Here is a 25,273-nt window from a genome sequence, read left to right as displayed (position 1 = left end):
TCAACTCAGGATCCTGGGATCAAGACCTCAGCTGAGATCAAGAGTCCCATCCTTAACCGACTGAGCCACCCATACGCCCCTTGATAGATATTAATATATGTATAAAACTTTTCTCTAATCCCGAGCTGACCTTGATTCCTGTGAATTGAACACCTGACTTGGTCTGGCGGTGCCTGACACTTCATCATCATGATTCGTTCCCTGGGCTAAGCTGAGATCTAGTGACTTTAAGAAATTAAAATTATTTCCAGAAAAGATAACACAAACACACAACATTTCGAACTAGGTTTTAGGCGGGAAGTCATCCTTTCCACTGCTAATAAGAAATTGGAAAGTTCTTGGGGCGCCTGGGTGGCGCAGTCGGTTAAGCGTCCGACTTCAGCCAGGTCACGATCTCGCGGTCTGTGAGTTCGAGCCCCGCGTCGGGCTCTGGGCTGATGGCTCAGAGCCTGGAGCCTGCTTCCGATTCTGTGTCTCCCTCTCTCTCTGCGCCTCCCCCGTTCATGCTCTGTCTCTCTCTGTCCCAAAAATAAATAAATGTTGAAAAAAAAAATTAAAAAAAAAAAAAAGAAATTGGAAAGTTCTTGCCCAGGTGGTCGAGTTTCTAGCTGGGACACTGGGAAAGGTGGAAGGAGACTGGAATGTAGCTGCGTTCCAGCTGAGGCTCTTCGGGTGGGGATTTTATCCACTGAATCTCAGAGCGACTTTCCCTCAGGGTCTGGCAGCCCAGGGCGTGGTTCCTGGCACAGCCCCCGGGTAGTTGTCATTGGGATCAATTTTAGGATTGTCTAGAACCAGGTCTTAGGAGTTTCACATTTCTGGGGGCTCGTCTCCCCGGGCCCCGGTTAATTTCCCTCTCGCGCTGGTGCAGGCGGCCCCCTCCGGACATCTTTTGGCTCTTTTCAGCATCAGTTTCCCCCAAGGGGGCGGGAGGGGGACGAGCATGGAGCCGCTCCTGCCCTCCTCTCCGAGCCGGGTAAGAGGAGACGTGAGAGGGAGGATCTGCTGAGTCCAGGCGCCGGCGGGGACTCCGCCGAAGCAGTGGTCTCCCCTGGCCAGTGCCCCGGGGCACTTCGCGAGCACTGCGCCCCTCTCCGCCGCGCCGCCCGAGTCCGCGGTCCAGCCGCGCCGCGCGGAGGCGCCCCTGCTTCCCCGCCCCCGACCCGGCGCTCCCGCGCTCCCCCTAGCGGCCGCCGCGCGGCCTCGCTCCGTCCCAGGCTCGTCGGCGGCGCAGCTCACGTGACCGCGCTCCGGGCCTGCGGCCGCTGTCGGTTCCCCCAGTCACCGAGCGAGAGGGAAGAAACAAGATGGCGGCTGAAGGCGATCCGGAGTGGGGCCCCAGCAATTCGGATTGAGCCTTCTCCCTCCACCCGCTTCCGCCGGCCGGGCCCCTCCCGCCCGGCCCCGCGGGCCTCCCCACCCGGCCCCGGCGCCCCCCACCGCCACCCCTCCGCCCGCCCCTCCCCCCTCCGCTTTCCCTTCTCCCCCCGCCTCGGCTCCGACATGAGGGGCCGGCGGGGCAGGCCGCCCAAGCAGCCCGCGGCTCCCGCTGCGGAGCGCTGCACCCCGGCCCCGCCGCCGCCGCCGCCTCCGCCCACGTCCGGACCCATCGGGGGGCTCCGCTCGCGGCACCGCGGCAGCAGCCGGGGCAGGTGGGCCGCCGCCCAGGCTGAGGTGGCGCCCAAGACGCGGCTGAGCTCGCCCAGGGGGGGCAGCAGTAGCCGGAGGAAGCCGCCGCCGCCGCCGCCGCCGGCCCCCCCCAGCACCAGCGCCCCGGGCCGGGGGGGGCGAGGAGGCGGGGGCGGCAGGACGGGGGGCGGGGGCGGCGGCGGCCACCTGGCCCGGACCACCCCGGCCCGGAGGGCCGTCAACAAAGTGGTGTACGATGACCACGAGAGCGAAGAGGAGGAGGAGGAGGAGGACATGGTCTCCGAGGAGGAGGAGGAGGAGGAGGAGGACGGCGACGCCGAGGAGACCCAAGATTCCGAGGACGACGAGGAGGATGAGATGGAGGAGGACGACGATGATTCCGATTATCCGGAGGAGATGGAAGACGACGACGACGACGCCAGTTACTGCACGGAAAGCAGCTTCAGGAGCCATAGCACCTATAGCAGCACTCCAGGTACCCACCCAGCCCAGTTGCTGCAGACTCCTTCCCCACCTCCTCTACCCTCCCCCCTTGCTCACTCCCTCTCTGGTCTCCCCCCACCCCCACCTCCCCCCCCAGACGGAGGGGAAATGCGACGGCACATCAAGTGGCAAAAAACTAGATTTACAAGAGGAAAGAGGCGCATTGTTCAAAATGGAGATTGCATTGTTGCAGTTTGCAGGCCACACACTCGCTCTCTCTTTCTCTCCCCCCAACCCCCTCTTTTTCCTCTTCAAAATTTGTGCCAGTGCAGTGTCTCCACCGGGCAGGATTGAAACTTTGGCACACACATTTCCATTGCATTCATTTTTCTCCCCTTGTTTTGGTTTGGTTTTTGGAATGAAAGAAGCCTCTTGTTTTGCAAACCTCTTTGCATTTCTAATGTGGTTTCTTTTAGATTTTTATTATATATCTGTTCCTTAAAAGGGAATTGAGGATTTAGACAGATTGTGGCACACAGATACACAAAAACATGCTTCTCTTCACACTCCTAGCAGTGTGGTTTTAAAATTGTGTTAAGGAAATGGATCAGTTGGGTTAGTAGGGGAGCCTTATCTGGTCCTGTGTGTTTGTTTTTATTCTCGGGTGCTAATGGGCTCGTGCAACAGTTGCTAGTAAATGGCTGATTAGAAAGCAACGTAGAAAACCAGACGAAACCAAAACGAATTTGGCAGTACATTCGATTCCAAGTCGTTTTGGTAAAATCCAAAATAAAAGTAGGAAAGCGTTCGCAACACGCGGCTTAGCTAATTCGATCCCTTTGCTTCGCCTGAGAAATGCAGTTTCGGATCACCTGTTGCAGAAGATGTATAGTTGATCATGCAGACATAATTGCTGAAGGTGAACTTTTGGACTAACTTCTAAGTTACACAGCAGAAGTACGTGGGGATTTATTACAAAATGACTTTTTTTTTTTTTTCTCCCATTCTGTTTCTAAGGATAAGTCTTCCTTGGATGTGTAATGAATTTCTCCAGGGTGACTTCTCTCCTGTTTTCTCACAGAAAGTTTCTCTGGGCTGGTGCTGAGATGCATTTGTTTTGTTTTGTTTTGTTTTGATTTCAAACACACAATTGCTGCTTTGTATTAAATACGCAGTTGCAGGTTACTAAATTGTGAAGAAAAATGTAATTTGTAACAATAATCTACAAGATTCTTCCTTTACATTTTCGTTAGTCTGGATTACCTAAATTAGATTCCAGTTTTACGATCATTTACAAAGTTAAGTTTATGAAGAAATAGGATGTTAACAAAGTAATTAAGGTGTGTCACTGGTTTTAAAAAGAGACTAGGGTAGCAGAAGAGGTTCAATTAAAATATTTCCATTTTTTTATAAATGCTTAACTACTTACGGAGGAGTGTATTAAGCCAGACTAGACTCACAGGGGTTGTCTTAACAGCAAGTGCAGAAGGTAATTTTTTTGCCTGACAGAATAGTTGCCTGCCTTTGCCCGGTTGGGGGGGTGGGGAGAAGGAAGGGAGGCTGGGAGGAGATTGAAGGGAATGAATCAAGTTCAAGTATTTATGTCTTGCACGTAGAAGGAACTGCATGCCACTTTTCATTTCTCGCCAAGTTAGTATCTTTTATAGTAATAGTTTTTACCTTACGAAATCGCATGTGGTTCTTTCTGCCCAGAATTGAAAGACCCAGAGAGACTGAATTACACTATCTGACCAAGTTATTTGGGGCTAGACAGAGCTGAGGCATTTTGGCAGGGTTGTTCAGCTAACTTTGACCTCTCTTTGAGGGACCAGCAGGCAATACTTGGGGTTGAGAGCTTGTGTGTATGCCGACTTAAATTACAATTTGTGTTTAGGTTTCCTTTAAAAAAAAAAAAACCAAAAAGCAAACTTGTATATTTGTGTACTTCCGTGACATTTTGTTTTTATTAATGATATTTGTATCCTACCTGGTAGGATTCTTGTCCTATGTTTACATGAAGTTAAGGATTATATCTTTTTGTATTAATCTTCTATCCCTTGCAGTTCCTAGTACAGTATCTTGCACATAGCAGCCACTCATCAAAGATTGGTTAGATAAATGATTGTTAGGTAAGAGCAGTAATAGATGGAAGTTTTGATAATTCTACAATGGGTGCCATAGCTCCTAAATATTTGGGATTTGGGAAACTAAAAATTAGTCTAAGTAAATTTTGATAGTTTGACCAGTGAGTGTTTTTAGTAGCAGAGTTAGTGTGTTTCGTTTACACTATTTCATATTTCGTACGGCTATTTCATATTACCTGCCAGGCATTTGCCTCTCTTTATTGGATGTGGTGTTAACTTGTTGGATGATTTACTTTTTAAAGCACATTATTTCTCAAGATTAGGGTAAAAGGGATCATGCATTTTGTGTTCTAAACTTTGAGAATATGTCCACTTGGCTGGAATGAGTAACAGTGCATGACAGTGAGTTGTTGAGGCTGAGCACGAGTTTCATTGGTTTTATTGTCTGTACTTCCAGACAATAAAGGCTGGGAAGGAGGCTGTCAGGTAAATGTGTATATGTGTATGCTTGGGAAGAAAAAAAACATTGTGGGACTTGATATCCCAAGAGCACATAAAGAACGAGGATTGGTGGCTTTGAATCCTGTACTGTCAAAACTACTGTCAAAGGATTACTCTTTATTGGTAATTTAGAACAACTTGATTAATTTTTGTAGAGACTAGAACTTTGGCTTAAGTACTAACATGTTAAATTCCCAGCAAAAGAAATTATTCACTAGTTTATTCGTCTGTTGACTACTATGTAGGTAATATGACTATTCATGATGCAAAGACGTTGGTTGGTACTACAAGCTTACTTTTCTAAAACCGTCAATTTTTTTTTAAAGTTTATTTATTTTGAGAGAGAGAGCGCATACGAGCAGGGGAGGGGCAGAGAGCGAGAGCGAGAGCATCCTAAGCAGGCTCTGTATTTGGGTCCACAAAGGGCTCAGACTCCTGAACCGTGAGATCGTGACCTGAGCCGAAATCAAGACTGGCTCAACGGACTGAGCCACCCAGGTGCCCCCCACCATCGATTTTTTTTTTTTAAGTTTTTTTTTTTTTTTGTTTTGTTTTTTTTTTTGTAATCTCTGTTCCCAATGGGTAGAGGTCAAGAATGGCATGCTCCACCAACTGAGCCAGCTAGGTACCCCTAAAATCATAGATTAACAAGTTTTTTTTCATTGGAGAGTTAAAGGTTTACCTTTTATGGAGAAAAATTTTAAATGGGTACATAAGGTATTCACATGACAGTATGATAGAGATGACGGTTTGTTAATATAAAATTGAAATCATCTAGTTTTTTCAGCTAGAGGCATTTGGCTAAAAAGTCTTTTATTTATTTTTATTGTTTAATTTAGAATATTTTAGCCTGTAGGTTTTATGATATATTTTGTCAACACACTGAGAAAGACTATATAGAAAATGTGTTTTATTTTTTTATTTTTATTTATTTTTTAAATGCTTATTTTTGAGTGGGGTGCCTGGGTGGCTCAGTCGATTAAGCGTCCGACTTTGGCTCAGGCTGTGATCTCATGGTCTGTGAGTTCGAGCCCCACGTCGGGCTCTGTGCTGACAGCCCAGAACCTGGAGCCTGCTTCAGATCTGTGTCTCCCTCTCTTTCTCTGCTCCTTCCCTGCTCACGCTCTGTCTCTGTTTCTCAAAAATAAATAAATGTTTAAAAAAAATTAAAAAAACTAAAAATGTTTATTTTTGAGAGAGAGAGAAAGTACGAGCAGGGGAGGGAAGCGGGTGGACAGAGCGTCTGAAGCAGGCTCTGTGCTGACAGCAGAGAGCCGGATGCGGGGCTGGAACTCATGAACCATGAGATCATGACCGGAGCTGAAGTCAGACACTTAATCGACTGAGCCATCCAGGCGCCCCAAAAATGTGTTTTAATAGGCATTTGGTGGAATTCTGGCAGCACCTTAAAATCAAGCATTTGCTAAATTAAAAAAATTAAATCATACTTGAAACTGAATTTTTTTTTTTTCATGTAACCTGTGTGGGACTTCTGAGGTATTATACTTAGTTGGAATTATGAAATTTGGAACCTCTGATGACTTCAGAAAGCCAAAGACCTGATGGTACCCTGGGAGAGTAGGTGATTTATATCCTCTAAGGATTATGACACAGAACAGTGACCTCTATGCCATGAACGAACTGTAGATTTATCTGAAGCAGAATTTGTTACTGGTTTGGCATTATTTATTCCAACCAGTGTCAACCAAGTATCTTTTCAGTGTTTGTGTAATTCCTGATTGCTACAAGTCAACTACAAAATGCAGTAGAGGTTTAGAGGAGGATGAGATCATACCCTCTTTGGGGGAGTTGGTGTGGGTATATGCTTTCTGGATGGGCATGTGCAAGGTGATGATGGATAGACCAAGGGAGGGAGGAACATGAACTAAGGCACTGATTTTTTTTTTTTTTTAAAGATTTTCTTTTTTTTTTTTTTTAATTTTTTTTTTTAACGTTAATTTATTTTTGAGACAGAGAGAGACAGAGCATGAACGGGGGAGGGTCAGAGAGAGGGAGACACAGAATCTGAAACAGGCTCCGGGCTCTGAGCTGTCAGCACAGAGCCAGACGCGGGGCTCGAACTCACGGACCGTGAGATCACGACCTGAGCCGAAGTCGGCCGCTTAACCGACTGAGCCACCCAGGCGCCCCAAAGATTTTCTTTTTAAGTAACCTCTACACCCATCGTGGGGCTTGAACCCACAACCCTGAGATCACGAGTCACATGCTCCATAGACCGAGCCAGCTAGGCACTGATTTTAAAGTGTGGGCAGTCTTAAGTAACCTGGTTTAGCAAGAGCATGAGCATGTAAATAAGAAACTGTAGGAGTGCCTGCATGGCTCAGTTGGTTAAGTATCTGGCTCTTGATTTCAGCTCAGGTCGTGATCTCACACTTCGTGGGTTTGAGACCCACGTCGGGCTCTGTGCTAACAGCTCAAAGCTTGCTTGGGATTCTCTCTCTCTCTCTTTTTCTCCCTTTCTCCCTTTCTCCCCCCCCCCCCCACCCACTCCTCCCCTGCTCTTGCTCTCTCAAAATAAATATGCATTAAGAGAAAATTAAAAAAAAAAAACAAACTGTAAAGGTCTGTCGTTGGGCAGTATCTAGAGAACCAGGCTATAGTGTTTGTACTTTCCGACTCTCATCTGTAGGGTAAATATCAGGCTGGATCAGTGATCCTCTGTCATTTTTCATTCCTGGAACACCCGGGGGATGTGCTGTATTCCCATCAGCAGCACGCAGGAAAATGAAACAAAACCAAATCAAATCATGGAGACTTCTGTTAAGTCACCATTGCAGCCAGCTCATTCCCCCCAAATTGAGAGTATTACTGGAGGAGGTGGTTTCTGAAGCTGCCCCCTACCCCATCTGTTTCAATTCTGTTTCATTTGCGGGTATTGGTGATCGATCGATCAGAAGATCTGGAAACAAGTGGAGTATGATTTTAGTAGGATGTTAGCAAGTTTAGCATGGCTTCTGTTCTGCAGGATGGATTGGAGGGTGAGGTAGCCAGTGGGGATCCGGAGGGGTTTGGAAGCACTGAATGGAAGATCAGTTCAGGAGGTTCCTCAGAGTTCTCCAGGCCTCGACAACATCAGAAGTGTAGACAGAGGAATGCGTCACATAGGCTTCTGGAGGAACGGTCGTGTTTTGAGTGGCAATAGGAATTCAGGATTATAAGGGAAATGAGTGGGATCTGTTTTCAGGTATCTGTATCTGAAGAGGTTAAACATGAGAAGTAAAAGAAAGAAAATGAGGGCCTCAACGAGTTATTAAAAAGTTGGGCAGCCTGATCTGTGAGTGGCGAGCAGGGACATCTGAGGTATGCAGTAGTACGCTGTCTTGTGTACAGTTTGCGTTCATCTTCTTTCCCGGGATGTACTTGGAAGTGGACCTATGTACTGAAACGTGTATGGACGGCGGGACTGGGGTTGTTGAGGCCAGGAGCTCTGATCTAGTCTAGTAGACTCTCTTTTCGTCTTCAGTACCTTGTGTGCTCCCTGTGTCTGCGGATCCCTGGAGGGGGTATACAGGGGCTGTAAGGTGGTGATTGTGGTGGGGGACTCAGACCGGAGCAGATCCTAGCAGATACCCTCTTTGCATTGAATTGATTCCTCCCTTCTTGCCCCTTAGCCAAGCCTGAACCCCGAATCCCGCTTCCTGCTTTCCAGGAGGCATCTCCCAGAAGTCTTCCCAGAGTACTGTTGCTCACCTTGGTCTTTTTTTCTCTTTGAATGCCTGCTTATAGCCTATATCATAGGCTTAACTTCATAGTTGAGCACTAGTTTAGCATTGACCCTCATTCTAATTTTTTCATGCTTTCAGTTCTTTAAAATGGTTAAGCCTCAGGAGGCAGAACATTTCTTTAAAAAAACACAAAACTTACACTTGCAAAATGCACTTTAAGATTTTATCTTTTTAAGTAATCTCTACACCCAATGTGGGACTTGAACTCATAACCCCAAGATAACTGAGCCAGCCAGGCATCCCGGCAAAATGCACTTTAAAAGTGCGTATATGTAAAATCATATAGAAAGAATGAAAGTGCCTATAACTCGATGTAATTATGTTTTAATTGTTTTCTTTATTGGTATATGTAAAATTATTTTATATTTTTCTAGCTATTAAGTTCTGTTACTCAAATATTACGTTTTGACTACTGAATGATTTTTTAAAATAGTAACAGTAATAGCTAACATTGATTGGACACCTAAATTACTGAATAACTCTCAAACAGTATTTATTATTTTTTAATTTTTTAAATGTTTTATTTATTTATTTTTAGAGAGAGCATGTGCATGTCTGCGCACAAGCATGCATGAGTGGGAGGGGGGCAGAGAGAGAATCCCAAGCAGTCTCCATGCTATAAGTTTAGAGTCCCACTTGGGGCTGGATCTCACTAACCATGAAATCTTGACCTGAGGCAAAATCAAGAGTCAGAGGTTTAGCCAGTTGAACCACCCAGGAACCCCAATAATTCCATTTTTTAAGTCTTTTTTTTTTTTAAGTTTATTCATTTTTGAGAGACAGAGAGAGAGAGAATGGGGGAGGGGCAGAGAAGGGAGAGAGAGAGAGAGAGAGAGAGAGAATCCCAAACAGGTACCATGCTGTCAGCAAAGAGTCCACTGTGGGGCTTGAACTCACAAACCCGTGAGGTCATGATCTAAGCTGAAATCAAGAGTCAGACGCTTAACCAACTGAGACACCCAGGCACCCCCTAATAATTCCATTTTTTGAAACAACAGCTTTATTGATATAAATATATATATTTCATAAAATCCACCCTTTTTTAAAGTGTCTAATCGAGTGTTTTTTAATATATTCACAGAGTTGTGCAGCCATCGGCATTCCCTAATTTCATACCAGTTTTTCATATCTTCCCCCAAAAGAAACCCATACCCATAGCAGTCACTCCCGGTTCTCTCTTTCCTCCATTGCCACCCCCTGACAATAACTATTTTCATTCTGTGTTGATTTGTCTTGTTTGGATGAAATTTCATATACATGGAATCATACAACATGTAGCTTCTTTCACTTAGCATAATGTTTTCAAGGCTCATGCATGTTGTAGCATGTAGCAGTACTATATTTGAATAATAGTCCATTATATGGACATACCACATTTTGTTTATCCATTCGTCCAGTGACGGAAATTTGAACTGTTTCCACTTTTTGCCTGTTAACGAATAATGCTGACATCAACATTTTGTGTATAGGTTTTTGTCTCCACAGTGTTTTCATTTCTTAAGGGTGTAACCTGGGAGTGGAATTGGCGGATCATTATAAATACAGTCTTGATAAAATCATTTTGATCAGACATTTTGTTACGATAGTTTTAAAACTGTTCTCTTACGATGAATGAGAGCTGGGTTGTTAAGTCTTTCATATTATCTGTGATTTTTGGACTGCCTTAGGTCATTTTGGATAATTTGTTCCGGAAGGATTTGTCAGAAGACTACTGTGAGTGGAGTCATACCATTGACTTCCACACTGTGAGTGTGGGGACTTGTGGCAGGCACCTGCGTGTGTGAGCCCACCACAAAATTTTAGGCTGTTAAGATGTATGAGAATCTGAGGAGTATAGATAAATTTTGTGTGTGTCAAGGATCTAAAGAGGTAGCATGGAGCATAGAGATTTAAAGTGGAGAATCTGGACCAGACTTCATGAATTTGAATCTGGGCTCTGTGGTGAATGGGCCATTTGCTTAACAGTGTCTCACTTTGCTCATTTCCTCATAAAATGGAGATATCATAGCATTTAATTCAGGGTGTTGTGAGGATTAAATGGTTAATACATGTGAAATGCCTCGGACAGTGGCACATGGTATAAAGATTCAACAGATAGTAGCTATTATTATCTGTTGATACGTTCCTGAACTGAAGATGGAGATTCTGTGAAGATATCAGGGCCTTAATTCCAGTCTAGTGAAGTAGTATTTTATTCTGTCAGAAGATGTCATCCTATTCGCCAGGTCTAAAAATATTTTGAGGACCCCATTTAAGTAAAAATATGCATTAAAACAGAGCTTTAATACCCCCCCAAAAAGAAATATTGAATGTTTAACTTACCCATTAAAAAAATTTGGTTTACTTCACATCTGATTTATTCCAGAACTATTATAAATAATATATTTCCTTCAGTTATTTTTAGTGGTCATTGAAGTAATAGAAAGCACTCTTGCTACTCTAACTCTTTGGTAGTTCGTGCTGCCTTTCTCTGCCTGTTCCTTCAACGCCAGTTTTCCAGGTTTTCAAACCAGCCCATGCATGGCCCTCTCACCATCTCCCTTCTTCCCCGGGGAGCTCATCTGTTTTCAAGTTGTTTTTAAGAATTGTGGTGAAAAATTATAAAAATAGTGCAGATTTACTCTTTTGGGAAAATACACATAATACAAAGATGAAAATGAAAATCTATAATCTCACCAACCAGAGGTAACTACCAGGAATGTTTTTATACCATTTCCTATAACATGTTTTTACCTACATATTTTTAAAAAGGTACAACTAGGATTATATCAAACAAACTGTTTTTAATTGATATATAGCAAGATTTTCCCCTGTCACGGTCTTTATCAAGGTAGTGTATGAACATAGGTAACATAAATTAAAATTGTATTAAAGGCTCATAGTGAACAAAAGCAGCTCCCTGCCTCTACCTCTTTCCACCCAAGACCCCTCCAAAGGTGACTTTCAATTCTTGTAGCTGTATCCCCCCCCCCCCCCCGGGATTTACCACAATATTTTAAAATAATACGCTTATATTTGGTTTATCAGTTTCTGACATTTCTCTTTTGACTTTGTTAATGATAGATGAAGATTTAGCCTTAGTATAATTACCCTTTTCCATATCTTCTCATTATAGCATGATTTTTGGATAAATGTTGAGGAATATATTACATTATCATAAGTATGTAAATATTGACAGTTGAACCAAATACCGTGCTATAATTATAATTATTATTACTAACTATTTTCCTGGAGTTCATTGCCTTATTTTTTTACTTGGTTAATGTTCTATGTATCTAGCCCAGTGCACTGTCAAGTCTGTAAAATATCTATTTTCTAAACTGTCAAATGTAACAGTTCCATGGGTGCCTGGCTGGCTCAGTTGGTAGAGCATGCGACTCTTGATCTTGGGGTTGTGAGTTTGAGTCCCACATTGGGTTTAGAGATTACTTAAAAATAAAATGTTTAAAAAAAAATAACAGTTCCACGTTTTTTGCTTGTTGATCTCCCTTCTGCACCCCTCTCCATTTATGCTTTCACCTGAACTGATTGCTCTCGTAGATTTTTTGAACATCACATTGGAACTTCTTTTTTGCTGCTTCCCCATGTAGACTCTGTTTTTTGAGTCTTACATTTTTCCTGATCTACTTCTCTTTTTCAGCACAACCTCTAGTTGCTTCCTAAGAATGGATGTGCATGAGAAATAAACTTAAAAAAAAAATCATTTATGTTTAAAATGCCCTTTGCAACTCTAATACTTGATAGATAGTTTGGCTGGGTATATAGGATCCTAAATTTAAAAATCAGTTTCACTTGAAAGAGTTGCTTGATTGTATTCCAGAATCTAGTGTTGCTGCTGAGAAGTCTAGGGCCATTCTGATGACTTTCTTCACGTGTGACTTGTTTTTTTCCTTTGTAAAGTTTTTAGGCTCTTTTTATGGTCTCTACTTTCGTGAGGTTTTTCAGTAATACCATATCCCTTGATGTAGGTTTTTGTTTCATTAATTGTGCTGGGTGCTTGGTGGTCCCTCTCCCTTCTTTTTAATTAAAAATTTTTTTATTTTATTTTAAGTAAACTGGACACCACGTGTGGGGCTCAGACTTAGGACCCTGAGATCAGGAGTCCTATACTCTACACCCTCCACCCACTGAGCCATCTTGGCACTTTTGGTGGGCCCTTTTAAAATGGAGATTTATTTGTGTTCTTTAATTTTGGGAAAGTTTTTTCTGTTATTTGCTCATTTTCCCCCAAATTTGCTTTGTTTTCTTCTTGGACTCCTAGTTAGATGTTGGATCTGTTAGACTGATCTTACTAAGTTTCTTGTCTTTTTAAATTTTTTTTTTTTGTCTTTTTGTCCTTTTGGTCTGCTTTCGGGGCGATTTCTTTCTTTTTCTTTTCCAGACTTTCTGTTAAGTTTTTATTTCAGCTATCAGATATTTAATTTCTAATCTTTTAAAAAAATTTTTTTATGGAGTGCCTGGGTGGCTCAGTTGGTTAAGTGTCCTACTTCGGCTTACGTCAAGATCTCATGGTTCGTGGAAGGCAGCTGTGCTCACCACTGTACCACCAACGCTCACGGTTCGTGGGTTTGAGCCCAATATTGGGCTCTGGGCTGACAGCTCAGAGCCTGGAGCCTGCTTCGGACTCTGCGTCTTCCTCTCTCTCTGCCCCTCCCCCGCTTGTGCTCTGTCTCTCTGTCTCTCAAAAATAAACGTTAAAAAATTAAAAAAAAAATTTTATTGTAACTAGGCTCCATGACCAACATGGGGCTTGAATTCATGACCCTGAAACCAAGAGTTGTACACTTCTACCTACTGAACCAGCCAGGCACCCAGTTATTTAATTTCTAAAAGTTGCTTTTTTTTGTTGCCTTTTTATAGAAGCATCCTGTTTAACGATATATTTTCTTATGTTTCTTATTAATGGTAATTAAAAAATTATTGAAGTACACCTTTCATATATAATAAAATTCACCCTTTTTAGTATATAATTTTGACTCTCAGTTTTGGCAAACACATACAAGGCTGTGCACCGCCATGTTAATTCCATGTTAATTTGCATTTACCTAGTGATTAATGATGCTTAATATCTTTTCATATACTTATTTGCTTGTCTGTGAAGCAAATCTTTGGTGAAGTGTCTGTTGAAATATTCTGCCCAATTTTTAATTATTAAATTACTGAAATATTTAATTTTTATTATTGAATTTGGAAAGTTTAGCTAACAATAATTATTTATGTTACATAACTTCCCAAAGCTTTTTCCTCTGTTCCTATGTTAGATCATCCTCTTCTTGGAAGTAATGCCCTTTCTTATCTTCTTATCTCTCTGATGACATTTATTATAGTTTTCTTGAGCTTTTTTTGTTGTTGTTACCTCAGATTCCATTCTTTTTGTTTTGCTTGTTGTTGTTTGTTTTAAATGTTTATCTTTGAGAGAGAGAGAGAGAGAGATCTAGAGAGTGTGTGCGATGAGTGGGGAGGGGCAGAGAGAGAGGGAGACAGAGGATCTGAAGCAGGTTCTGTACTGACTGTCAGAGAGCCCGATGTGGGGCTTGAACCCATGAACAGCGAGATCATGACCTGAGCTAAAGTCAGATGCTTAACCAGTTGAGCCACCCAGGTGTCCAATTTGTTGTTGTTGTTGTTGTTGTTGTTGTTTGTTTTAGTAGGCTCCATATCCAATGTGGGGTTTGAACTCACAACCCTGAGATCGAGTCACATGCTCTACTGACTGAACCAGCCAGGTGCCCCAGATTCCATTCTTCTCTTTCAGTTTTCTCTCCTTAATAGTGGAGGCTTTTTTTGGATACCATGAACCTTAGCTGTTCATGGAGTGAGACACTGAATAGCACCCACTCTGGGTAATGGGTGGCCATGGTTTCTCAACTGGTAAGTTTCACTGTAAGGTGATTGGGGAGTGAGACTTCCTTTTCTTTGGTGGAACCCCAGATACCAGGATTTGTTATTTTTGTGTATTTTCATTTTTCTCTTTTTTATTTTTCTCCTGTGAGTCTGTTTGCTTTCTTAAGGGAAGATTTCTTAAATTTCTTGCCTGTGGCTGGAACTTAGGGGTCTGAGAGAGTGTGTATGCCCAGTATCCTGGGAAATTAGATGACGGAAGGTGGCTAGGGCTCTCACGTGTATGCACGTGTCACTAAATTTCCCATTAGGAACCCTGAATTAGCTGTCTCATTCCTCCCCTCCACTTCTGAAAGTTCTTCCTCTCTGCGAAGTCAGATTCCTCTTCTCCCAGTTCCACATTCCACAAATTCTCAAAAATTGCTTTACTGCTTATGTCTTCTCTCCTCTGTTTTTGTTTTTGTTTTTTTTTGTTACTTTCTCCCTTCTCCACTTGTCTTGAGATACAATTGACATATAACATTAAAGTAGTTGTGTACAACATAATGATTTGATATATATTGGAAAATGATTACTGCAATAAGTTAACATCTATCACTTAATGTAGTTAAAAACTTTTTTTCTTGGGACACCTGGGTAGCTCAGTTGGTTAAGTGTCTGACTTCGGCTCAGGTCATGATCTCACAGCTCGTGAGTTCAAGCCTCGCGTCGGGCTTGGAACCTGGAGCCCATTTTAGATTCTGTGTCTCCCTTTCTCTCTGCCCCTCCTACTCATACTCTGTCTCTCAAAACTAAACGTAGGGGTGTCTGGGTGGCTCAGTCGGTTAAGCGTCCGACTTCAGCTCAGGTCATGATTTCACAGTCCGAGTTTGAGCCCCGTGTCGGGCTCTGTGCTGACAGCTCAGAGCCTGGAGCCTGCTTTGGATTCTGTGTCTCCCTCTCTCTCTGCCCCTCCCCTGCTCATGCTCTGTCTCTCTCTGTCTCAAAAATAAATAAAAACATTAAAAAAAAAAAACAATGTAAAAAAATTATTAAAAAATTTTTTTTCTTGCGATGAGAACTCTTTTTTTTTATTGTTAGCCACTCAAATTTTTATTTATTTATTTATATTTATTTATTTATTTATTATTAAAAAAAATTTACATCCAACTTAGCATATAGTACAACAATTTCAGGAGTAGATTCCTTAGTGCCCCTTACCCATTTAGCCCATCCCCCCTCCCACAACCCCTCCAGCAATCTTCAGTTTGTTCTCCATATTTATGAGTCTCTTCTGTTTTGTCCCCCTCCCTGTTTTTATATTATTTTTGTTTCCCTTCCCTTATGTTCACCTGTTTTGTCTCTTAAAGTTCTCATATGAGTGAAGTCACATGATTTTTTTCTTTCTCTGACTAATTTCACTTAGCATAATACCCTCCAGTTCCATCCACATAGTTGCAGATGGCAAAATTTCACTCTTTTTGATTGCCGAGTAATACTCCATTGTATATGTATACACCACATCTTCTTTGCCCATTCATCCATCGATGGACATTTGTGTTCTTTCCATACTTTGGCTATTGTTAGTGCTGCTATAAACATGGGGGTGCATGTGCCCTCCGAAACAGCACACCTGTATCCCGTGGATAAATGCCTAGTAGTGCAGTTGCTGGGCTATAGGGTAGTTCTATTTTTAGTTTTTTGAGGAACCTCCATGCTGTTTTCCAGAGTGGCTGTACTGATGTACCTTCCCAGTAACAGTGCACAAGGTTTCCCTTTTCTCCACACCCTTGCCAACACATGTTATTTCTTGCGTTTTTGATAATGGCCATTTAACAGTTCTGAGGTGATATCTCATTGTGTTTTTTTTCTCTTTGTTCTAGTATGTCTTTGCCTTTTGTATTTCTTCACTGTTAATTTTCCAAGTGTTAAGAGGAAAAGGATGTTAACTTATGTTATAATTTAGTCATATATAAAGTCTCTGTAAGTATTTACTTACAATGCAATTATAAAAAAAGTTTAAAAAATTTCATACTTAGTGTGCAGGGTACTGGTTAAAAACTTCAAAGAGATGCAGACACGGATAAGAAACGGCCTTTGCAGGGGCACCTGGGTGGTGCAGTTGGGCTCAGGTCGTGATCAGAGGGTTGTGGGATCAAGCCCTGTGTGGGGCTTCATGCTGAGCATAGAACCTGCTGAAGATTCTCTCCCCTCCCCCTTCCTCTGCCCCTCTCCCCCTCTCCCCCACTCTCTCTCTCTCTCTCTCAAACAAACAAACAGACAGACAGACAAAAAAAAAAAAAAACCCAAAAAGAAATGGTCCTTGCTTTCAGGGCATTTATTCTTTTGAAGAAGGAATGATAGCACAGTGCATAAATAACTATAACGTGGGGTACCTGGGTGGCTCGTTGCTTGAGTGTCCGACTTCTGTTCAGGTCATGATCTTGTGGTCCATGAGTTTGAGCCCTTGTGTCGGCTCTGTGTTGACAGCTCAGAGCCTGGAGCCTGCTTCAGATTCTGTGTCTCCCTCTCTCTCTCTCTGCCCCTCCCCTACTCATGCTCTGTCTCTCTCTGTCTCTCTCTCTCTCAAAAATAAATAAAGATAAGAAAAAAAATAACTATAATGTAGGGTAGACCATGGTAAGTGTTGTAAGAAAAAGAGAAATTAGGGAGAGAAGTCACGTTCTATTGGGAGATCAGAACCAGTGTCAAGAATAAGGTTGAACTTTAGATATGCTTTGTAAGTTGGGTAAGATTTCTCCAAGTAGAGGTTGAATAAGAGAAAGGAGGATATGAATTATAACAGATGGACAGAAAGATGCCTGTTTAGGGTCTACATGCTTGTGGTTTGAGTGTTCAGCTAAGACTATAGAGAAAGGGAGATTGTATTTGGGTCCAATTTGAATGAATGCCAGTCTGAGAAATTTGTACTTAGTTGACAGTCATTGAGTGTTTTAAAAGTGGAACATGTCATGATAAAGCTGATTAAAAAAAAAAAAAGTCTGGCTTTGGTTTATAGGATTTATGTGATTAGGTATAGCATTTTTTAAAAGTTTATTTATTTTGAGAAAGAGCACATGTGCACCAACAGGGAAAGAGCAGAGAGAGGGGGAGAGAGAAGATCCCAAGCTGGCTCTGTGTTGTCAGCACAGAGCCTGACTCGAGGCTTGAACTCATGAACCGTGAGATCATGACCTGAACTGAAATCAAGAGTTGGACACTTAAACAACTGAGCCACTGAAGTGCCCCATATAGGATGTTTGTAATAGGAGAAGACTGATAGAATGACTTTTAATAACTACATAAGATTCCATCCTAAGGCTTTGTCAAAATAGTTAAGCTGTACTCTGTTTACTGGCTATGGTTGCCTTTAGTGGCTATTCTTTTAGATAGATCTTGGTTCACATCCCTGATTTTTTTTAAGGCTTCACTATGTATTATTAATATATTATAAATAGTATGTAAAATACATATATGTAATATATACTATGCATGTTATAATATGTATGTAACATGATATACCATTATATTATAAATACAGTAAATATATTTTCACCAGCCGTATACAAATATATATTTCACCAGCTGTCATTTTGCCAGCACTGGTTATTTATAAAGCATCTTTGCATTCGATGGGTTAAAAGCTCTCTTGTTTGAATTTGCATTTCTTTGCTAATAAAATTTAATACTTTCGTGGCCTCTGATGTCAAAATCTATTTGTAGTCATTTCTTTCCTGTGTTTTAACTCATTAATGGGTGAATACTTCTTGCACCCCTCCACTTAGATCTTCTATAGACACATCACATTGAACGTGTTCCAAATAGAATTCATTCTTTAGTGACCACTCCCAACGTCCCATTTCCTTGTTCGGCAAATAACGGCACTGCCCACTGAATTGCCCAAGTCAGAAGTGAGGAAGTAACAAACTCCTCCCTACGCCTCACCCTCAGTGTGCAGGACTGTCATCAGGTCCTATTCATTTCACATATCTTTTAACTCTTCTGTCCATTCATGCTAATGGTTCCCTAAATCAGGCCCTCTTCATCCATCACTTGGCTTCTTGAAGGAACCAGCTTGCCTGCCTGACCTGCTTTCATTTCATTTATGTCCCAACTTCATCTTCTGTTGCTTCATTGATTTGTTCAATTAAAAAAAAACTATTAAGTGCCTGCTGTGTTCCAGGCACTATCTGGAATAGAGCTGAGAATGAATCAGATAAGGCCCCTGCCCTGATGTGGCAGGGAAGGCACAGTGCGTCAGTAAGAGAAGTGTTTTGCAAGGGGGCACATAAATATGATCTAGTCTGTGGGGGTCAGAGAAAGCCTCCCTGAAGAGCTGACAGTTAAGCTCAAAATTAAAGAGAGGAAAGAAGATTGTAGGCCCTAGGATCATCACGTGCCATGGACTGGAGGGAAAACCATGAAGGATTTTAAGTAAGAAGTAATGTGATTAGATTTGTGTTTTAATTTATTTTTTAAGGTTTTATTTATTTTTATTATTTTTTAATGTTTATTTATTTTTGAGAAAGAGAGATGGAGAGCAAGCAGGGGAGGGGCAGAGAGAGAAAGAGGGAGACAGAATCCCAAGGAGGCTCCTCACTGTCAGTGCAGAGCCCAATGTGGGGCTCGAACTCAAGAACCGTGAGATCATGACCTGAGCAGAAGTTGGATGCTTAACTGACTGAGCCACCCAGACACCCAGGTTTTATTGATTTATTTTTTAAAAATAATCTCTACACTCACCTGGGGCCCGAGCTCACAACTCCAAGATCAAAAGTTGCCTGTTCCACCGACGGAGCCAGCCATGCACCCCCAGATCTGTGCTTTTAAAGAAGTCTCTCTGGCTATAGAATGGGGAATGAATTGGAGGGGGATATGAATGGATGAAGGCAATTCGGCTGTTGAAGTAAACCACTTGACAGATACAGGTTGGTATCAGTAGGAGTGAAGAAAAATAATCCAAAAAAATATTCTAAGGTTTAGAATGACTCATTTTAGTGATAAATTGGTTAGGTGGGGTGTGGCGAAAGAAGGAAAGGGGTCAAGGATGAATTGACTTCTAAATCTTACTTTATTCACAACTCATTTCTCTTCACCTTCAATTTGATCATCAGGTAATACGGAATTCTTTGTCGTTCTTCTCACACACCTTATCGTTTTATACTGCTGTGATGATTAACTCCTAGCCACCCAGCCATGACCTTGTCCAGCTTGCCTTCTCTGGTCACTATTCTCTTTTCCCCAGGTAGGGCTAAGTTCTTTTACCTTTCCTCTACCCTGTAGAACCTTGTACACTTACATTTTGTTTAGTTTCCAAACGTTTGGGGATTTTCTAGGTATCTTTTTGTTACTGATTTTTAATTCTGTTATGTTCAGAGAATATACTTTGTATGCCTTTAATTTTGCAAAACATTTTTAGAGGCTTATTTTGTGCCCCGAAATACTGTCTCTCTAGGTGAATGTTCCAAGTGTACTTGGAAAGAAGGTGTATTCTGCTCTTGGGTGGAGTGGTCCATAAATGTTAGGCCAAGTTGGTTGCAGTGCTGTTAAGGTCTGTATCCTTGCTAGGTTTTCATCTACTTGTTTTATGGATTACTAAGAGAGGGGTGTTGAAATCCACAACTGTTGTTAGGATTTGCCTGTTTCTCCTTGGAGTTCTATTAGTCTCAGTATTTTTAGGCACTGTTATTAAGTACATAAGCTTTTAGGAGAGATTATTTTATCCTCTAGATTACTTGACCCCTTTATCATTATATCTTTATTTCTTAAGATATTTTACTGAAATGGACTGTCAATTATGGTTGTCTCCTTCATGAGAACCTACGTTAGGGCGGGGTCTCATTCATCTCCCTCCCCTTAGTGCCTGGTTCAGTCTCCAGTATGAATAGGCAGCAGAGGTAATTGTTCAGCTGAGTGTGTGAGTTCAAGAAAGTCTCTGGATTCTTTTCACTCTTAGTTCTGTGCTGTCCATTATGGCAACCACTAGGCACATGTGGCTATTTATTTATTTCTTTATTGAAAAAATTATTTTTATTTATTTATTTAAAATGTTTTTTTAATGTTTATTTTTGAGCTAGAGACAGAGCATGAGTGGGGGAGGGGCAGAGAGAGAAGGAGACACAGAAGAGAGAGGGAGACTCAGAGCAGGCTCCAGACTCTGAGCTGTCAGCACAGAGCCCGACGTGGGGCTCGAACTCACAACCGTGAGATCATGACCTGAGCCAAAGTCTGTTGATCAACCAACTGAGCCACCCAGGCATCCCCCAAAAATTTATTTTTAAGGTTTTTTTTTTTTTTTTTTTTTTTAAGTAATCTCTATACTCAACATGGGGTGGCTCAAATTTACAATCACGAGATCAAGGGTCTCATGCTGTACAACCGAGCCAGCCAGGTGCCCCCACGTGTGCCTATTTAAATTTAAATTAAATAAAATTCAAACTTAAGTTCTTCAGTGGCATTAGCTACATTTCAAGTACCCAGTAGCCATATGTGGCTAGTGGTTCCCATATTGCACAAACATAGATGTAAAACATTTGGATCTTTTAATACTATTGCAGAAAGTTCTCTTTGACTGCACTGTTGTAGTTAGCTTCTGCTAGACTCTGCTCATTTACCTAACATCTTTTTTCCTCTAGCCTGTTATTTGCTCTGAATCCTGCATGGCCTGGGTAGCTCCAATAGTTTGGCCCTGGTCCTCCTTTATTGAGACCGTCAGCCCAACACTATTTGTATATGTAATTGGTATTTCTGCAGTCAGACTTGGGATCATCTTTGAAATGACTACATTTGTTGTTCTTGGTCGTAGGGGGAAGAGGCAATCAGTTAATAATTAGTTTTAGAAAATCTGCCACAATCCTGATAAAATTAAGCTAAGAGTCATAGATGTGGGACGGAAGGGAAAGAAGGATTCCAATTTAGAGGTTTGGGTTGGGAAATTTAATTTGATAATTGAGAGTATTGCAGTGTTGTAAAAGTTTAACAGTTGGTGTATGAACTGACTTGTTAGATACTGGTGTGTTCCAGGGTGTTCGTTCTGCTGTATAAAACATCTCTGGAAACTCTGGCCAAATTATTTAATAGTTTTCAAGGAAAACACATCACTTTTTTTTTTTTTTTTTGAGTAGGATTCTTTTGTTACTTAATTGATGTTAAATTGCAACTGTGAAACCTCCTGAGGTTTGCTAAGAAACTGAATGCTTATTAGACCCTTCTACTCACCGATGTTTTCTAGAATTCACATACTTGGGAGACTGCTTGGCCGAGAGAAATTCATACCAAATGGCAGTGTTCATTAGGTTCAATTTCTATATTTTCCTGTCATGGCTTCCTGCTAGATTTCAGTATCTTAACATTGCCTCCTTTTGAGATCTGTCTGTTTATAGTATATTCTATTTATGGAGCTTAAAAAGTATTTCAGAAATGCACATATTAATCTGTGTGGAATTTCTCTTCTGGTCCTTTTTCCTTCTAATAGCTCGCACAGCGATATCAAGACTTGTCTGAGGAAATAGTCCCAACATTTAAAATAGGTAGTAAAATTTTACATCTCCTATCAAAGCATTTTCCCCTGTTCTTCTAGACATTGAAATAATTTTCACATACTCCTTGAAGCCTTATTCAGTAAATTATCCCGACTCATGACCATATTATTCTCCGACTCATGACCATATTCTGCTTTTTTTAAAGTGCTATGTGGGCACCTGGGTGGCTCAGGTGGGTAAGTGTCCGACTTTGGCTCAGGTCATAATCTCACAGTTCGTGGGTTCAAGCCCTGCGTCAGGCTCTGTGCTGACAACTCAGACCCTAGAGTCTGTTTCAGATTCTGTGTCTCTCTTGGTCTATGCCCCTCACCCCCTCAAAAAAATGAATAAACATTAAAAAAAATTTTAAATAGGGGCGCCTGGGTGGCTCAGTCATTTGAGCATCCGACTTCGGCTCAGGTCATGATCTCACACTCCGTGAGTTCGAGCCCCACGTCGGGCTCTGTGCTGACAGCTCAGAGCCTGGAGCCCGCTTCAGATTCTGTGTCTCCCCATCTCTCTGCCCCTCCCCTGCTCATGCTCTGTCTCTGTCTCAAAAATAAATAAAAACATTAAAAAAAATTTTAAACAAAGTGCTATGCAAATAATAAAAAATTTAGAAAGCAGTTTTACTGTAATTTCAGATACATATTTGAACTTTTTGGTCCAAAATTATCCAGATGAAATGCCTTTGATTTCTGCTGTAAACTTAGAAGATTATCTCCTTACAGATGTATTGTCCTTAATTGCCTAAGTAGTTTAAGTTGTGAATCTTCCCCGTGTCTCAGGAAAAACCTAACAGTGGAGATTTTTTATGGCAGAGGTTACAACCTCAAATGCCTACAGGGTTCAAGTATGTAAGTTAAAGACTTGAAATGGCCTTTTTAAAATTTGTTAGTACATAACTACATTTGCTGTTAATATTTATTTGCCTTAAAAAACTAGCCATATTGAGGGATGCCTGGCTAGCTGAGTTGGTAGAGCATGTGACTCTTGATCTTGGGGTGGTGAGTTCAAGCCCACGTTGGGTGTAGAGCTTACTTAGGAAGAAAAGAAAAGAAGAAAAAAAGAAAAAAAAAACATTTAGCCCTATTGAAATGTGCTGTCCTAAATGTGCTAGAGATGTATCTGTAGATACTGAGTGTTTCTATAGGGTAGATTCCTAAGAGTGGGATTGTTGAGTGATATTTATTTATTAAAAAAATTTTTTTTAACATTTGTTTTTGAGAGAGAGACAGAGCATGAGCAGGGGAGGGGCAGAGAGAAAGGGAGACACAGAATCCAAAGCAGGCTTGAGGCTCTGAGCTGTCAGCACAGAGCCCGATGCGGGGCTCAAACTCACGAACCGTGATATCATGACCTGAGCCGAAGTCGGATGCTTAACCAACTGAGCTACCCAGCCGCCCTTATAGAGTAGATTCCTAAGAGTGGGATTATTGGGTAATATTTAATAGGCTGAACTAGGTTATGCTCCCATCACCTGGTTGTTTTTAAACCTTCCCTAATGTATACTTAAGTTTTAAATTAATTATTTTTACTTGAGATACAATTGACATATATTGTATTAGTTTTAGGTATACAACATAATGATTTAATACATACCCGTTATGCAAAATGATTACCTCAGTAAGTTTAGCTAACATCTATCACTACATGGTTATACTTTTTTTTTCTTGTGATGAGAACTTTTATGCTCTATTCTCTGTGCAACTTTCAAGTATATGATACAATATTGTTAAAACTGTAGTCATGCTATACAGTACACATCCCTAGGCTTATGTGGTTTTTATTTTATTTATTTTGTTTATATATTTTTAAAGTTTATTTATCTATTTTTGAGAGAGAGAGAGCACGAGCACACACACATACACATGCAAGCAGGAGAGGGGTAGAGAAAGAGGGAAGAGAGAGAATCCCAAGCAGGCTCCGTGCTGTCAGCACAGAGCCCTTCTTGGGGTTCAAACTCACGAACCGTGAGATCATGACCTGAGCTGAAATCAGGAGTCAGATGCTCAACTGAATGAGCACTGCCCCCCCCCCCACCCTTATGTGGTTTTTAAATTAACTTCTTTCTAGAATCTAGCCAACTATACTGAGACCTTTAGTAGGTGGTCTTGGATATGGATTAGGCCTCATCATTTGCTGGTAAATATATGTGTGTTTTGAGAGCCTGAGGTTTAGCTTCCAGACTGGGGGGAGGGGGCAGATATTTGTTTTGAGAAGTTTCTGGCTAGGCTGGAATGGAGTTCTTTATTGCTTCTTAGCTTGAGTTTGACCTTAGAAAAGTCATTCCTCTGTGGGCCTCAGTTTACTCATCTGTAAACTGTTGGCTGGACTGCGTGATCTAATTGGCAGGAGATTGTCAAACTTTGTCTTTTAAATTGTCAGATAGTAAATATTTATGTTTTGTGAGCCAGACCCTCTTGCGACTAGTTAACTCTGCTATGGTAGCACAAAAGCAGCCATAGACAGTAAGTAAACAAGTAAGCATGACTGTGTTCGAATAAAACTTTATTTAAAAAAAAATAAGGCTGTGGCCGGTCATGGTTAGCCAACCCTCTTTTGAGCTCTTGATGTTCATTAATCTGTGATTTGGATCATTAAAATTGGAAGAAAGTTTTGAATTTTTAAAATAACACTTCTGAAAGTCTAGTAAGAATTTTACTTTTGTTTTTCCCGTTTATCAGGAAAGAAACAAAAAAATTTAAAAGTCAGAAGGTTACATTAATATTTTGGTTGCTCTCCTTTGGTAACCGTCTTTGAATGTGTGTATGTATATGATGAATAGTCACATGTGTAGAAACATACGTATCATTATATCTATAATTGGCTTTGTGGTTCTCTTTACTTATACAATAGGATCTTACTATATCTAAATAAAATTGTCTACAAACATATCTGCTCTCAGGGCACCTGAGTGGCTCAGTAGGTTAAGCCTCTGATGAATGCGCATACGCTCTTCTCTCAAAATTAATTAACTTAAAAAAATATTCTGCTCTCATGGAGCATCTAGTGGAGAGCCCATGTATTTTAGAAGTAAACTTTGTATTTACTCACCTGTTCTTTTTTGTATCTAGTAGCTTATTTGTTGATTGAGGTGGATTTTCTAGAAATGAAATTGTATCATCTGCAAATATGAATCATGCACAAATCTTTTCTTATGGGGACACCTGGGTGGCTCATTCAGTTAAGCAGCTGACTCTTGGTTTCGGCCCAGGTCATGATCTTGTGAGTTTTAGCCCTGTGTTGGGCTCTGTGCTGGCAGCGAGGAGGCTGCTTGGGATTCATTCTTTCTCTCTCTCTCTCTCTCTCTCTCTCTCTCTCTCTCTCTCTCTCCCTCTCTCCCTCTCTCCCCCCCCCACCTTTCTCTCTGCCCCTCCCCTATTCACTTTCTCTCACATAGTAAATAAGCTTAAAAAAATCTTAAATGGCACAAAAACAGACCCTCAGATCAGTGGAACATAATAAGAGAATCTAGAAATGGACCCACAGACATATGGCCAACTAATCTTTGACAAAGCAGGAAAGA

The 25,273-nt window shown here is 41.4% G+C and overlaps 1 protein-coding gene across 9 annotated transcripts in view; it reads left to right on the top strand.

The window, feature by feature from the left end:
* The first annotated feature begins 1,284 nt into the window (after window positions 1–1,284).
* The window catches only part of BPTF (bromodomain PHD finger transcription factor), a 150,489-nt gene continuing 126,500 nt past the window's right edge, over window positions 1,285–25,273 (top strand). For 6 of the 9 annotated variants that reach the window (XM_030296337.1, XM_030296336.1, XM_030296335.1 and 3 more), the window contains exon 1: window positions 1,286–2,125. In XM_030296337.1, coding sequence (XP_030152197.1) covers window positions 1,504–2,125 — 622 coding nt within the window. In that variant the 5' untranslated portion in view covers window positions 1,286–1,503. Of the gene's footprint in view, window positions 2,126–25,273 lie in introns of all 9 variants that reach the window. The other 3 variants (XM_030296332.1, XM_030296331.1, XM_030296330.1) reach the window with 1 other exon arrangement.

Source organism: Lynx canadensis, chromosome E1 (genome assembly GCF_007474595.2).
Source record: "Lynx canadensis isolate LIC74 chromosome E1, mLynCan4.pri.v2, whole genome shotgun sequence".
Classification (NCBI taxonomy): Eukaryota; Metazoa; Chordata; class Mammalia; order Carnivora; family Felidae; genus Lynx; species Lynx canadensis.
This window is presented reverse-complemented; position numbering and strand designations above follow the sequence as displayed.